Source organism: Heptranchias perlo, chromosome 29 (genome assembly GCF_035084215.1).
Source record: "Heptranchias perlo isolate sHepPer1 chromosome 29, sHepPer1.hap1, whole genome shotgun sequence".
NCBI lineage: Eukaryota > Metazoa > Chordata > Chondrichthyes > Hexanchiformes > Hexanchidae > Heptranchias > Heptranchias perlo.
Window position 1 is genome coordinate 9,212,348 of NC_090353.1, and position 14,269 is coordinate 9,226,616.

Sequence of the window (14,269 nt, forward strand, 5' to 3'; positions counted from 1 at the left end):
TCCACCACCCCCTCAGGCAGTGCATTCCAGATCCTAACCACTCACTGTGTATTAAAAAAAAGGTTTCTCCTCATGTCACCTTTGGTTCTTTTGCCAGCCACCTTAAATCTATGTCCTCTGGTTCTTTCCCCTTCCGACAATGGGAACAGTGTCACGGGGGTCGTGCCAGAGACTGGAGAATTGCAAAATGTTACACTCTTGGGTATAAGGATAAGTGTAAGCCAGTCAGTTTAACCTCAGTGGTGGGAAATCTTTTAGAAACGATAATCGGGGACAGAATTAAGTCACTTGGAATAGTGTGGATTGATTAGGGAAAGCCAGCATGGATTTGTTAAAGGCAAATCATGTTTAACTAACTTGATAGAGTTTTTTGATGAGGTAACAGAGAGGGTAGATGAGGGCAATGCAGCTGATGTGATGTATATGGGCTTTCAAAAGGCGTTTGATAAAGTGTCGTATGGTAGGCTTATCATCAAGATTGCGGCCCATGGAATAAAGGGGGCAATAGCAACATGGGTACAGAATTAGCTAAGTGACAGTAGTGGTGAACGGTTGTTTTTCAGACTGGAGGGAGGTGTACAGTGGTGTTCCCCAGGGGTTGGTACTAGGACCACTGCTTTTCTTGATATATATTAATGACTTGGACTTGGGTGTACAGGGCACAATTTCAAAATTTGCAGATGACACAAAACTTGGAAAGGTAGTAAACAGTGAGGAGGATAGTGACCGACTTCAAGAGGATATAGATTGGCTGGTGGCATGGGCAAAAAACTCTATCAAGTTGGTTAAACACAATTTGCTTTTAACAAATCCATGCTGGCTTTCCCTAATCAATCCACACTTGTCCAAGTGACTTAATTCTGTCCCCGATTATCGTTTCTAAAAGTTTCCCCACCACTGATGTTAAACTGACTGGCCTATAGTTGCTGGGTTTATCCTTGCACCCTTTTTTGACCAAGGGTGTAACATTTGCAATTCTCCTGTCCTCTGGCACCACCCCGTATCTACGGATGTTTGGAAGATTATGGCCAATACCTCCACAATTTCCACCCTTACTTCTCTTAGCAACCTAGGATGCATCCCATCCGGGTGACTTACCTACTTAGTTATGAGCCGCGCCAGTAGTTGGGGTTCAGGGAAAACTTGACAACCCTGTTTATCTGGACTGAATCAAATGCCCTCCTGGCCGACGAAGGGGTTGACATTGACAGGACCCATGAAAATGCTGGTAGCACAGCCTGACCCCCCACCCGACTGGGGGAGAAACCCTGATCAGGAAACAGCCTGTGAGGGAAGAAAAATAAGGGGGGGAGAAAATAAATGCGGGGACTTTATCGTCCAGGAAGGCTTGTTCTGCATTTTCATCTTATGCTTTTTTTTTTAGGAAGAGAATGACCATTGGGGACAGTCTAGAGCACCCATGGATTAAGGTAACTTTTTTTATGCTGTCGTCCTAATCAGTACAGTAACTCACTTGTAACAGTGATTTGCCAACATCATCTGTAGGGTAGGCAGCCTAGTCCCCCTGGTTGTGCAGCCACCATAAAGTGCTTGTGAGCGACAAGGGGCTAATGCCCCCATCCTCCTTGAGATGAAGTGCTCAATCTTTGCTCAACCAATGTGGTGCACCTCAGGACACCACATTGTGTCTACTTTGTGGCTCCAAAAAGGCGGTACCATACAGTGGCACCAGGTCGGTATCATGCAGTGGTGCCAGGTCGGTTCAGTACTGTTGAGTAGGTTACCTGCAGAAGTATAGGTCTTGTCTAACTCTGAAGCGGACAGAATAACATCTCATTCCTTTTACCTTCACCCCTCTAAAGGTGATCAAGAGAAGGAATGTGAGACGCGAGGATAACGGCAAGAAGCCAGAGCGTCGTAGACTGAAGACAACGCGCCTCAAGGAATACACAATCAAGTCGCACTCGAGCATGCCTCCAAACAATACCTATGTCAACTTTGAGAGGTTCTCAAAAGTCCTAGAAGAAATCAATGCAGTGGAGGAAAGCATTCAGGAGCTGGTGAAAAACAAGAAGTCCTTCAAGGAGGACATTGATGCTCTCGTTTCCATTTATGACGAGAAGGAATCATGGTACAAGGAAGAGAACGATAGCATCAGCCAGGACCTCGGACACATTAAGAATGAGATGCGAAAGACAGAAACCTTGAGAAAACAGGCGCAGGATGAAGTCAAGTCGACTATGCTGTCCACCAATATCCTGAAGCGGAAGTACACGAAACTAGAAAACCGTTACGATGCAATGGCTGCAGAACTGAAATGGGTCAAGGAGCTCCTGAAGTCCGTGGAGCAGGAGGGAATACAAGGAGGGGTTGGTGGTGATTGCCGACTTGGGGGAATGCGCTAGGTACCATTCCATTGAAGAGTTTTGAGAAACCCTGTGCAAGCTAGTTCATTAATTGGAAGCCAGCCAAATTGGACTTGATGGCTTCGGAGTTTCTCCAGCATTTTCAGAACCGATTCCAATTTTTTTCCCGTCAAGTATCTACGTTTGGGTTTATTGCCAAATGTAAATGAAATTCCAGTTTGAAAACGCCATGTAAGGATGATGACCACCCAGTGGGCTATCTATCCCACAAACTACGCATGCTGCTGTTAGCATTGTCTCTGCTACAGTTGTGTTCCTCTGGTGAGCCTTGCTTACTTCCAGTCACCAGAGGTCATTGTGATTCCGGGGCATTGCCATGCTTGATTTGGGCACCTCTTTTTTAGGGAGGGGTTGGTTGAGTCATTCTGCCTGCTTTGTTGTGGGCAAGCCCCCCGTTATCATTTATCTATTGGCATTTTTTTAAAAACACATTCTTAGCTTTAAAAGGAAAATATAATTCTGATTTCCCCACTTTTACTCTTGCTGCACGTATTCAGGTCTTTTGATGAAGGAAACGTGGCTGTGCATCCATCACCAGCTAATCTAAGTGGGTGACTGGGTTGCACTGTCAAGTCTGAGGCTCGAGGTGTAGTCCCTTCCTTATAACCACAGTATAATTCACTTAATTTGAAACGATTGCTTATAAAAACAGATGAAAGAATATTCTATTTAACATGAGTTGTGACATTCAGTAGATTGATTGTGAAATTTCACCAGTATCTGTTTGTTTTTTAAAAAAAACCTTCTACCTAATCTGCTTTGGCGACTGAAGCAGTGTAGTTAATGGGTCTGAAATATGACCAAATGCATTGTCCTTTTTCCTTGCTTGTTGGAGAATTTGCTTATCTAATAATACCAATCAGCTCAGTTGCCCTTCTCCTACACAAGTAAATGGATCACTATACCAGTTGGGAGAGTAGAAATTCTCAGTTGACTTATTGCTTCCTTCTTGAATGCAGACTGATGTCATGGATATTGGAGGAGAGAGCATACATTCCTGAATTTTACTTCAAATTACCCCTGGGCATCTTGTTTTGTTTTTGGAGGGAGGGGAGAATGGTGGGGGGAGAATCTCAAATGCTTCCTCTGTACTTTAAGCTGTAAATTCAGGTCAGGTTCTCAAGTGAAGGGTCCAAGCACACATCTGATTCAAAGGGCAGCTCGCCTTCATTTTCTTTATTGAGAGACATGATGCCATAATATGAGCTCAGTATTCGGGTGTATTTAGATGGTATGAGCCCCTTTTTTAGATGGTGTGAGCCCCTTTTTGTTACCTTCAGGAAGCTCCACTGAATCACTGATTTAGGTGCTGTAATGGGAACGTGGAGTTGGTGTTCTGGAAGAATGAGATTAAATGGGCCTTCATCTGAATCTAGCTTGTGACATGCTCGTATTTGTTTTAAAGGTATCATGGAATCGTACATGTTAGATATTTGCATGCTTATGAACAGTGTTCTTGCATTTTAGGTACAGGAGGTAATAAATGTTGAATGTGTTAGGGATTGGGTTACAAGTCGAGCTTTGTTTGTGGGACCTTGATGTGCACAAATTGGCTGCTGCATTTCATACATTACAACAGTGACTACACTTGAAAAGTACTCCATTGGCTGTAAATCTCTTTGGGACATCCTGGGATCGTGAAAGGAGCTATATAAATAAAAGTTCTTTCTTTATACTGGCAGAAGTCATGTGCAACAGAATTGGCACCAGTGTGGTACCTTCCTCTCCAAAACTGGGCCTTGTCTTAAAAATGCCCCAACCTGGGGTTTTGAACTGGTACCAGAGTAAAGTGGCAAGTGGATGTCTAATTTCAGGCTGAAACAGTCCTCCATTTGTCCCGTTAATGAACATTCCACAAATCGTTGAACCAGACTCAGTACCTCCTGCAAAATGGCTGTTCAGGTTCCTAAACATTTTCTGCAATTCCTTTATATTTTAAGCCCATTAGAAAAAATGTTCTCTCAAAAGCAGCCATCCATCGCCTGTTAGCAGACCAGTGCAAGGTACTGACAGAAACCCTGAGTCAGAGGTTCCCGGAGTTTCCCAGAACCCGACACCTTGGGTTCAACTGCTACTGCACCTTGCAATTTTTCCTCCTCCCAAGACAGTTACAGTTATAGAAAATAGCCACTGGCTGTTCAGGAAGCGACTATAACAGTCATTAGCTGAGTACCAGAAGATTGTCTCCCTGTGTAATAGGGATGGGCTTCAATTAGAAGATTTTCTTGCACCAGCTCACAACTGCAGGTGTATATTGGAAGCTCATGGAGTGCAGTTTTTGTTGTCACTTAATGAGCAATTCAGCTAAGTTGATTAGTTTATGACAGATTTACATATCACCTGGTAACTTTGCTGAAGCTCTGTTATAAGGAACAGTATTAGAATTATCTCCCTGTTTAAAAGAAAACCTGAGGTTTGACCATGCCTGTACCTATAGAGGGTGCACTGCAGGCAGTGATGGTTACTGCATAAATTTTTCTAACTCCTATGAGTACATGACCTGTCACCCGCCTCTCTTCCCCCTCCCCGTCTCCCTCAGTCCATACACTGTAGCATTTGGAGCTGAGGTACTTCAGTGGGTATTCACTCGTCCCTCTTTTCATACAACAATCATAGTCTTAATATTTGAATTTTATGGCCTGCTAAAACAGCACAAGCTCATTTTGGTTCATTCTGTTTTGTTTGAACTAAGTTGTTATAAAATGGCAGGTTTCAGATATGTTTATTAATTATGGTAACAAAGCTTTATTTAATTCAAAGTGTTACGTAAAGAACTCCAGCATAGCACATGGTGCAAGTTTTATTTGATCTAGTCCTTAAAAAAAAAGGGCTTTAAAACACCCAGTTAATGTCACTGACACATTAATTACTGCACTTTCCTACATGCCATAATGAGTTTTTTAAGAAAAAAACTTGAAAGATTTGAAGTTAGGAAATCTGTTAGTTTTGTAGTTAGGTTTAATTTGCGGGGACGAATATCCAATCAGAATATTATTAATTGCTGGACTGTGTATATAAACACATTTGGGAGCCCTGAGGTTATCAACAGTGTCCAGCTGTAGAGCAGCAATAATGAGTAAAATGTCCATTGAGGAATCAGCTACTGTGTTCAGACTGTGTAATGGTAGGACTGCTTTAACTGCGTGTGAATTATTTTTGTATTGTGCTGGTAATTTTGTATCTCATCATTTTGTTCAGTCCAGTTGCTTGTGTAAGGCACTGAGCTGCATTGTGTCAAAAGTTCATTATTATGGACTGGAACATAGTTGGGCCTTTGCCTTTAATCAGGAGTGAGGGCATTCCATTGGCTGCTTTTATGAGCTGTGGCAGATGTTTAAAATGTCTTGAGTGGAATTTCAATTCTGTCCCATTCCCAAAAGATAGTTAGCAAAATGTTAACTTAATCGGTGAGCTAACTCTCAGTACATTCCGCAAACAAATTGACCTTTTTGTTTTAATAAAAGCTGAATTTTAAACATTAGTATGAGGCACTGTTGTTTGAAGGTCCATTAGAACATTACGAACACGTGAAGTCTGTATTGCGTCAGATTTATGTTGCAGATGTAAGTGTAACATGGCATCACACCTAACTATTTTAGATCTGTGTGTGTACACACTGCAAAATCCATGCTTGTTAATCTGAGCACTAAATGCACCTTTCAAACCTCTTATTCTGTTTTATATCCCCTGACTTACAGTAAATCAGTGACTTAGTGTCAATTCTTAATGCATAATGTGTTCCTAGCATGTATACAAAGGGGATCAAGAATATTTGGGCTTGATAGCATGGATGAACATACTCAGAGCTTAAATCTAAAGTAGCATAGGCCTGAGCAAGTCTATGACGTTCTAACCAACCTCCTTTCAGACTAGGAGAGACGTAGAGTAACACTCAATACTGAGTGTTTAATCCCAGAATATACAACATTGACATGCTCCCCCTAGTGGCTAAAGGCACCAAGCCAGACAGACTAGAAGTTCACAGGACTAATTTCTGATCTATAATGAGTTGGCTGAATTTAGGCAATTGTACTTGAGGTGCTGTAGTTATCAACAGCCGTTGTTACAGAAGAGAAAAATCAGAGGAGGGTTCTTGCTCCTTCTAGCTATCCAGTGACCTCTCTGCGAAAGTGAACCCATCTGGACATTGGAACAGGCCAGGTTGGGGTCATTGTGCTGCTCTTCACAGTCAAATAACCTGCCTACTCGCTACCCAGGCTTGCACATGAGGAATGCCTAGATGTTTGAGGTACTATGTCCTAACATGAGCCCAGTCTTTCAGGAGAGGAGGGGAGAGAAAATTGGGGCCTGGGTGAGGTGGGAGGGTTCGAGTACTGTGATGGTGCCTCTGACAGGGAGCTGTTTTTGATGTTCCAAACTTGCATCTTTTTGTGTAGTTTTATGTCTAAAATAAAATCTAGTCAGTTCCATCCCCACTAGTAAAAACAGAGTTAATTGGGATGGGGCAATGTCTGTGCTTCAGATTGGGATGTTGAACTCTTCAATTGATACGGAGAAAATGGGATTAAAATGAACTTGTGAACTTTGCAAAACCAACAAGCAATGGGGCTATCTTGGTACTTTGAATAAGAAGGCAGCTTCACTGCAACTTTAAGTAGGTAAATATCTGTGGATACTCCAAACACTTTATACCTTGATACTCACTGTAGTGGATTAATTTGCAAGCAAGGAGGTAATTACTGTCTCAACGAGATGGAGTAAAGTTACCATCTGGTCTCTGATGTGTTGATCGACTGTCCCATGTTGTCCATTTAATCCGACTTTAATGTCTCTGCAATAAAATGGAGCACAATTGCAAACTGTTTGCTAATCAACTTACGGGTGAGCACCATTGCACGTTTAAAATGATTTGAATTTGTGGAGGAAATTGTGTATTAATTGTGTATAAATTTAGTCCCAGCACATGGCTGTAAATGTGCCATACGTAGGGCATGTGACACCTCGCATCACGACACCCTGCGACATTCAGTTTCTGAAGTTACTGTGTGTAGCAAGTGTTGCTGCAATTTCACATAAAATGTCCCGAGTTCATTAAGTGAGTGAGTCTAATCAAATCACTTGACCTAGTCATTAGTTGTGGCTGTGGCCGCATTGGGTTAGTGTTGAACATAGTCTGTAATCAGTCCAGTCTGGCTGAACCGTTCATCCTACTGTTCTGTGTCGAGCTGACATTTCAGTATGGCAAAAGAGATACTTTTCAGATTTTTTTTTTCCCCAGCATTCCCTGATGTGCTGTGCAGAGCCGGTTAAGAGTTGGGAGGTCACAAAGTGGTTCAGAAGACTCTTGTTGGCCCGTAGTGTAGCTGTGGCAGTGGCACTGCAATGTGCCTCATGCTCATAACTCTCCACATGGCAAGGACCCAACAAGGAGAGCCTTGGTTGTTTCTCAGTGAATAGGCAGCTCTTCCACCTTCTTGTTGCTCAGAAGTATCATCGACAGGCTTGGTAGAAATTTTCCTGTCCTCTTCTCAGCTGTGGAGTGTTAGACCCAAAAGAAGGGGAATAAATTAAAAGAGGAGGAGGAGTGAGAAAAGCCATGTGAGGCACAACTCCCCAGAAATCCTCATTTTTGGCCGCTTTTTGAAATTCTAAGTGAGGGTTCATACCACTTTTTTTAATGAGACTAAATCCAGCTGTAATCTCTCCTCTTTATCTTCAAGCCTGTTGACATGAGCTCACACATGAAGAATGGCTACTTGGGTGAGGTACAGAGGGTGTCAGCATCCACTGAATGACCCTAGCCTGAGCCAGTACCTTCAGGAGCATTGGAAATAAAGCCATTAGCCTCAGAAGATTTGTACCTCTCCATTAAACAGAGTGATTGATTATTTCACACACAAGCCAGTCTGCACAGTTGCAGAATGAATGAGCTGTGCTTCTAAAACCCACTGTCATGTGGAATGGATGATACTCATAATGGCTATGCGATGGGGATGGAAAGAATCAGGATTACTTAAACTTGAGGTCTTTTTCTCAGCCAATCTCTACAAGAGAGGGGAAAGGAGAATTCCAATAAATTATCACACTGCACCAAACCTTGTGCTTGCCGTGTCTCAGGTACTGTAAACTGAAGACCTGGAGCCTTTTCGAACAGCACAAACTACGTAGTATTACATATGTAGAATTTACAGCACAGTTCATTGGAGTTCAGAAGAATGAGAGGCGATCTTATTGAAACACATAAGATTGTGAAGGGGCTTGATCTGGTGGATGTGGTAAGGATGTTCCCAAGGATGGGTGAAACTAGAACTAGGGGGCATAATCTTAGAATAAGGGGCTGCTCTTTCAAAACTGAGATGAGGAGAAACTTCTTCACTCAGAGGGTAGTAGGTCTGTGGAATTTGCTGCCCCAGGAAGCTGTGGAAGCTACATCATTAAATAAATTTAAAACAGAAATAGACAGTTTCCTAGAAGTAAAGGGAATTAGGGGTTACGGGGAGCGGGCAGGAAATTGGACATGAATTTAGATTTGAGGTTAGGATCAGATCAGCCATGATCTTATTGAATGGCGGAGCAGGCTTGAGGGGCCGATTGGCCTACTCCTGCTCCTATTTCTTATGTTCTTATGAAACAGGCTATTTGGCCCAACTGGTCTATGCTGGTGGTTATGCTCCACACGAGCCTCCCCCCACCTTACTTTATCTAACCCTATCAACATAGCCTTCCATACCTTTCTCCCTCATAGACTTATCTAGCTTCCCCTTAAATGCATCTATGCTATTCGCCTCAACCATTCCATGTGGTAGTGAGTTCTGCTCGCTGAAGTCCTGTTGGGTTGTATTTATATTTGATGGGGATGATTTGAGGGGGAAAAAATGGAAAACCGTAGCTGCTCATATAATACATGCAGGTGCTCCAGTGAGGGTAGGTTAAAACTTAAGTTGTCTCCACTTCCCATTTTGATTCGAGGTTCTCCTATTTAAAGCCCTATAAATGGGTGTATGGTCCCCACCGTGGGATGGGAAGCAGTTACAGTGCAGCCCTGTGTCTGGCTGCTTGATGCCAGCAGGGTTCCTCACTTGATTATTGGTTCCTGTGAATTGCTGATTTGGTGCAGCTAAACTCACCAGCATGTTATTTAAAGGAACACTCAAGTTCTATAGGTGAAACCATTTTATAGTATGTTTTTAACATAATTAAGTTTTAAATGCATCCAGCATTTACTTGTTTAATGCTAAGAAAGTTGGAATACTGTCTGATGATTGAAAAATGCCGTATTATAGGTGGGGTGGGGGGGTGGGATGATTAGGGTCTGGTTTATATTTATCAAGTATTTAGGGTCCATTTAAACTGCACTGTGGTTCAGCTCATGTTTGCCTGTGCATTTACTGAACACTTATTATGCTACCACACCTTTATACACAAGGTGCATGTATTTGAAAAGACTTTCCCAGTATACATTTTCCTTTTTGTTTTGTAAACTTCATGGCAGAACATTTAGTGGCTGTTTGTATTATTTGTCTTCATACACTAACATGTAATAGTGATATTATCAGAGAAAGTATTGACATTTTATAACCATGCTGTTTAAAGTGATCAATAAGGCCTGTTTGATACTTTAACATTTATAATAAACTTTTTAAATGAAACAAAATGGTAGTATTTTTACTTTGTGTGTGTGTGTGTTTTATCAGTGACCCATTATACATTTCACAGGTCTACAGTAGATATTCTCTCTGTTTCAGCATCACCCATCCCTCCCATGAGCACTTTTGCTGCCCAATATCTAGTTGAACAATAGCATGACCTGGGGCTTGTAACATTGATCCTTGTTGCATGTACTGGACACTATGAACTCGTATGTGATTGCCTGCTTTTCTGGAAGGTGGACTGATGAGCACTCTGAGAAAAAGCCAATCGTGAACCAACAAACTGGTTTATTTTACATGCAATATAAATTAACAGAATATAGTTTTGACAGCGAAACTCACCTATTTCCTATCTCTCCTTTACCATAAAAATAACATACTCAATCATGCCTCTGTTACTGCTACTACAACAACTTGCATTTATATAACGCCTTTAACATAGTAAAATGTCCCAAGGCACTTCATGGAGCGATAATCAAACAAAATTTGACACCGAGCCGCATAAGGAGATATTAGGACAGGTGGCCAAAAGCTTGGTCAAAGAGGTAGGTTTTAAGGAGTGTCTTAAAGGAGGAGAGTGAGGTGGAGAGGCGGACAGATTTGGGGAGGGAATGCCAGAGCTTAGGGCCTAGGCAGCTGAACGCGTAGCCCCCAATGGTGGAGCAAATAAAATCAGAGATGTGCAAGAGGCCAGAATTGGAGTGTTGTTACAGAGATAGGGAGAGGCTAACCTCACGTAATTCAGTAGTTCCGGAAATGGGAATGGGAGAGGGAGCAATAGGTGGAGAAGCGACACACAAGAGTGGGAGAGGTGGGAGTAGGATTGCCAACCCTCCAAGTTTGTTCTGGAGCCTCTGTGAATTAAAGATTCATTTCCTGGATACTGCTGCAAGCAACACTTGGGAGGGGAGAGAATCATAGGGACATCAAAGAAAATGAAAACACACCTTTTTTAAAACGCATATTGGAAATGAGGAAAAAGGCTGGTTGGAGATTGGAGAGGGAGAAGTGGAGGAAGTAGTGATGGGGTGGGAGATGTGGGGTGGAAGAGGGTGAGGGAGAAATGGGGTGGATTAGGGAGGGGGTGGGAGAGTGAGAGGGAGAAATGGGCTCAGAGGTGGGTTGGGAGGGATAGGTGGGAGAGGGAGAAATGGGGATGGAAGAGAGCAAGGCAGAGGTGGGAGAGGGAGAGATTGGGTGGAAGAGGGAAAGATGGAGGTTGGGAGACAGTGAGATGGTGTGGAGTGAGCGAGGGTGAGGTAGTACACCTGGAGTACTGTGTTCAGTTCTGGGCACTGCATCTGAGGAAGGATATATTGGTCTTGGAGGCAGTGCAGCATAGAATTTACTGGAATGATACCTGGACTCCAAGGGTTAAATTACAAGGAGAGATTGTACAAACAGGGTTGTATTCCCTGGAATTTAGATTAGGGGTTGATTTGATTGAAGTTTTTAAGATATTAGGGGGAACTGGTAGAGTAGATAGAAACGATTTCCACTGGTGGGGAGTCTAGGACTAGCGGACATAGCCTAAAAATTAGAGCCAGGAATTTCAGAAGTGAAGTTAGGAAACGCTTCTACACACAAAGGGTGGTAGAAGTTTGGAACTCTCTTCCGCAAACGGCAGTTGATGCTAGCTCAATTGTTAATTTTAAATCTGAGATTGATAGATTTTTGTTAACCAAAGGTATTAAAGGATATGGGGTTAAGGCGGGTATATGGAGTTAGGTCACAGATCAGCCATGATCTTATTGAATGGTGGATCAGGCTTGAGGGGCTAAATGGCCTAATGCTGTTCCTATGTTCCTATGGTAGGGTGGATGAGGATGAGGTGAGTTGGGAGATGGTGAGATGGGTTGGGAGAGAATGAAGTAGCGGGGGAGAGGGAGCTGGAGGGAGGTAGGGTGGGAAAGGTTGAGGTGAGGTGGAAGATGGCGAGGTGGGGTACATAAGAAAATAAAAACAAAGAAATGGGAGCAGGAGTAGGCTACATGACCCCTCCAGCCTGCTCCACTATTCAATCAGATCATGGCTGATCTTCGACCTCAAATCCACTTTCCCACCCGATCCCTATATCCCTTTATATCCCTTGATTCCCCTAGGAGGGAGAGATGGGAACATAAGAACATAAGAACATAAGAAATTGGAGCAGGAGTAGGCCAATCGGCCCCTCGAGCCTGCTCCGCCATTCAATAAGATCATGGCTGATCTGATCCCAACCACAAATCTAAAGAACACAAGTAGGAGCAGGACCCGGCCACACAGCCCCTGGGCCCTCTCCGCCACCCACAGGGCATTGACCGATCCGAACTCAACTTCATGTCCAATTTCCTGCCCGCTCCCCATAACCCCTAATTCCCTTTACTTCTAGGAAACTGTCTATTTCTGTTTTAAATTTATCTAATGATGTAGCTTCCACAGCTTCCTGGGGCAGCAAATTCCACAGACCTACCACCCTCTGAGTGAAGAAGTTTCTCCTCATCTCAGTTTTGAAAGAGCAGCCCCTTATTCTAAGATCATGCCCCCTAGTTCTAGTTTCACCCATCTTTGGGAACATCCTTACTGCATCCACCCGATCAAGCCCCTTCACAATCTTATATGTTTCAATAAGATCGCCTCTCATTCTTCTGAACTCCAATGAGTAGAGTCCCAATCGACTCAACCTCTCCTCATATGTCCGCCCCCTCATCCCCGGGATTAACCGAGTGAACCTTCTTTGTACTGCCTCGAGAGCAAGTATGTCTTTTCTTAAGTATGGAGACCAAAACTGTATGCAGTATTCCACGTGCGGTCTCACCAATACCTTATATAACTGCAGCAATACCTCCCTGTTTTTATATTCTATCCCCCTAGCAATAAAAGCCAACATTCCGTTGGCTTTCTTGATCACCTGCTGCACCTGCATACCAACTTTTTGATTTTCTTGCACTAGGATCCCCAGATCCCTTTGTACTGCAGTACTTTCCAGTCTCTCGCCATTAAGAAAATAACTTGCTCTCTGATTTTTCCTGCCAAATTAGGGAACTGGGAGATCGAAATGAGGACTTGGAAGGAGGAGAGATGGGGTTAGGAGAGGGAGAGATGGGGTAAGAGGAAAGAGATATATTAGGTGGGATACAGAGAGATGGGGTGGGAGACGGAGAGGTTGGGAGGTAGAGGGAGAGATGGGGTGAGAGAGATGTGGAGTGATTAGGGCTGAGACAGAGAAGCAGAGGGAGAGATGGGGACTCGGAGGGAGGAGCAGGAGATGGGGTAGGAGAGGAAGTTGGGGTGGAAAATGGCGGTGTGAGATGGAAGCAGTGTTGGCGGTACAGGGATAGATGAGGAAGGGAGTCTGAGGGATGGGAGAGGGGAGATGAAGGTGTGGGAGGGAAAGTTGATGGAGGTGGGGGTCACTGCATATTTTGGGTCTGTGATGCATTTCTTTGCCTCTCCTTTAGAATAATTGGAATAATCAGGAACAAAGCCCTTTCACTCAATCTCTGGCTCAGGCCACGGGATGATGGGGGGAGGGGGATTGGAGGAGGGGGGAGGGGTAGAGTCTGGTTGTGGCTTGTGCCGATGTGGAAGTTTTACTCGCCGCTGTTTCCAGACCTGCGATGGTGGTATAGTGGTGAGCATAGCTGCCTTCCAAGCAGTTGACCCGGGTTCGATTCCCGGCCATCGCAAGTGTTTTTTAACAAAAAGTGAAGGGAGAATTTGTGTGTATTTTTTAGTTCGCTGCCCGAGCCCAGCAGCTGATGTTTCAATTTAACTGTAACATTGTAAGGACCTCAGACACTGTGACACTTTTCGGCATCTAGCGTCACCCGGTGGCCGTTGTTGGTATCGCACCATTGGGCTTCCGGACGAATTCACCGAGCCGCCTGTCACTGCGAGGACCAGGTGCTGGGCTCCACCGCTCAGTGCAATGATACAGCTGGATCCAGGGACTTGGGGGTTGCAACCTGGAGCATAGCCAAGAAAACTCCCTCAATTTCTACTGCTTTTCCTTCTCTCCTGATTTGGTTTATGTTCTAACTGTGCCAACACCCTTCACGTGTTCTCATCCATGAGCTTGCACACCACGTGGAGCTATTTGACTATGGTGGGCATCACAGATGGGATCTTCCCGATCTTTTAATCACAGTAATTATTCACTGCTCCAACTGAAAGGATGGCGAGGAAATACTTAAATACTCCCTTCAGGGGAACTTATAAACACCTATTCTTTAATAGCTAAGATTCTGTTGTGGCTTATTAATTCTAATTTTGTGATATTGGCAAAAACGG

The 14,269-nt window shown here is 43.6% G+C and overlaps 1 protein-coding gene and 1 non-coding gene across 6 annotated transcripts in view; both read left to right on the forward strand.

Annotated features, from left to right (window-relative positions):
• Positions 1–10,002, forward strand: part of LOC137299370 (death-associated protein kinase 3-like) — a 30,553-nt gene extending 20,551 nt beyond the window's left edge. For all 5 annotated transcript variants that reach the window (XM_067968065.1, XM_067968068.1, XM_067968066.1 and 2 more), the window contains 2 exons: positions 1,385–1,430; positions 1,824–10,002. In XM_067968065.1, the coding sequence (XP_067824166.1) occupies positions 1,385–1,430; positions 1,824–2,366 (589 nt within the window). In that variant the 3' untranslated portion in view covers positions 2,367–10,002. The remainder of the gene's footprint in view (positions 1–1,384; positions 1,431–1,823) is intronic.
• Positions 10,003–13,593: 3,591 nt separating this feature from the next.
• Positions 13,594–13,665, forward strand: trnag-ucc (transfer RNA glycine (anticodon UCC)). The gene has a single exon. It is a non-coding gene; the product is annotated as a tRNA-Gly (tRNA).
• The last annotated feature ends 604 nt before the right edge of the window (positions 13,666–14,269 follow it).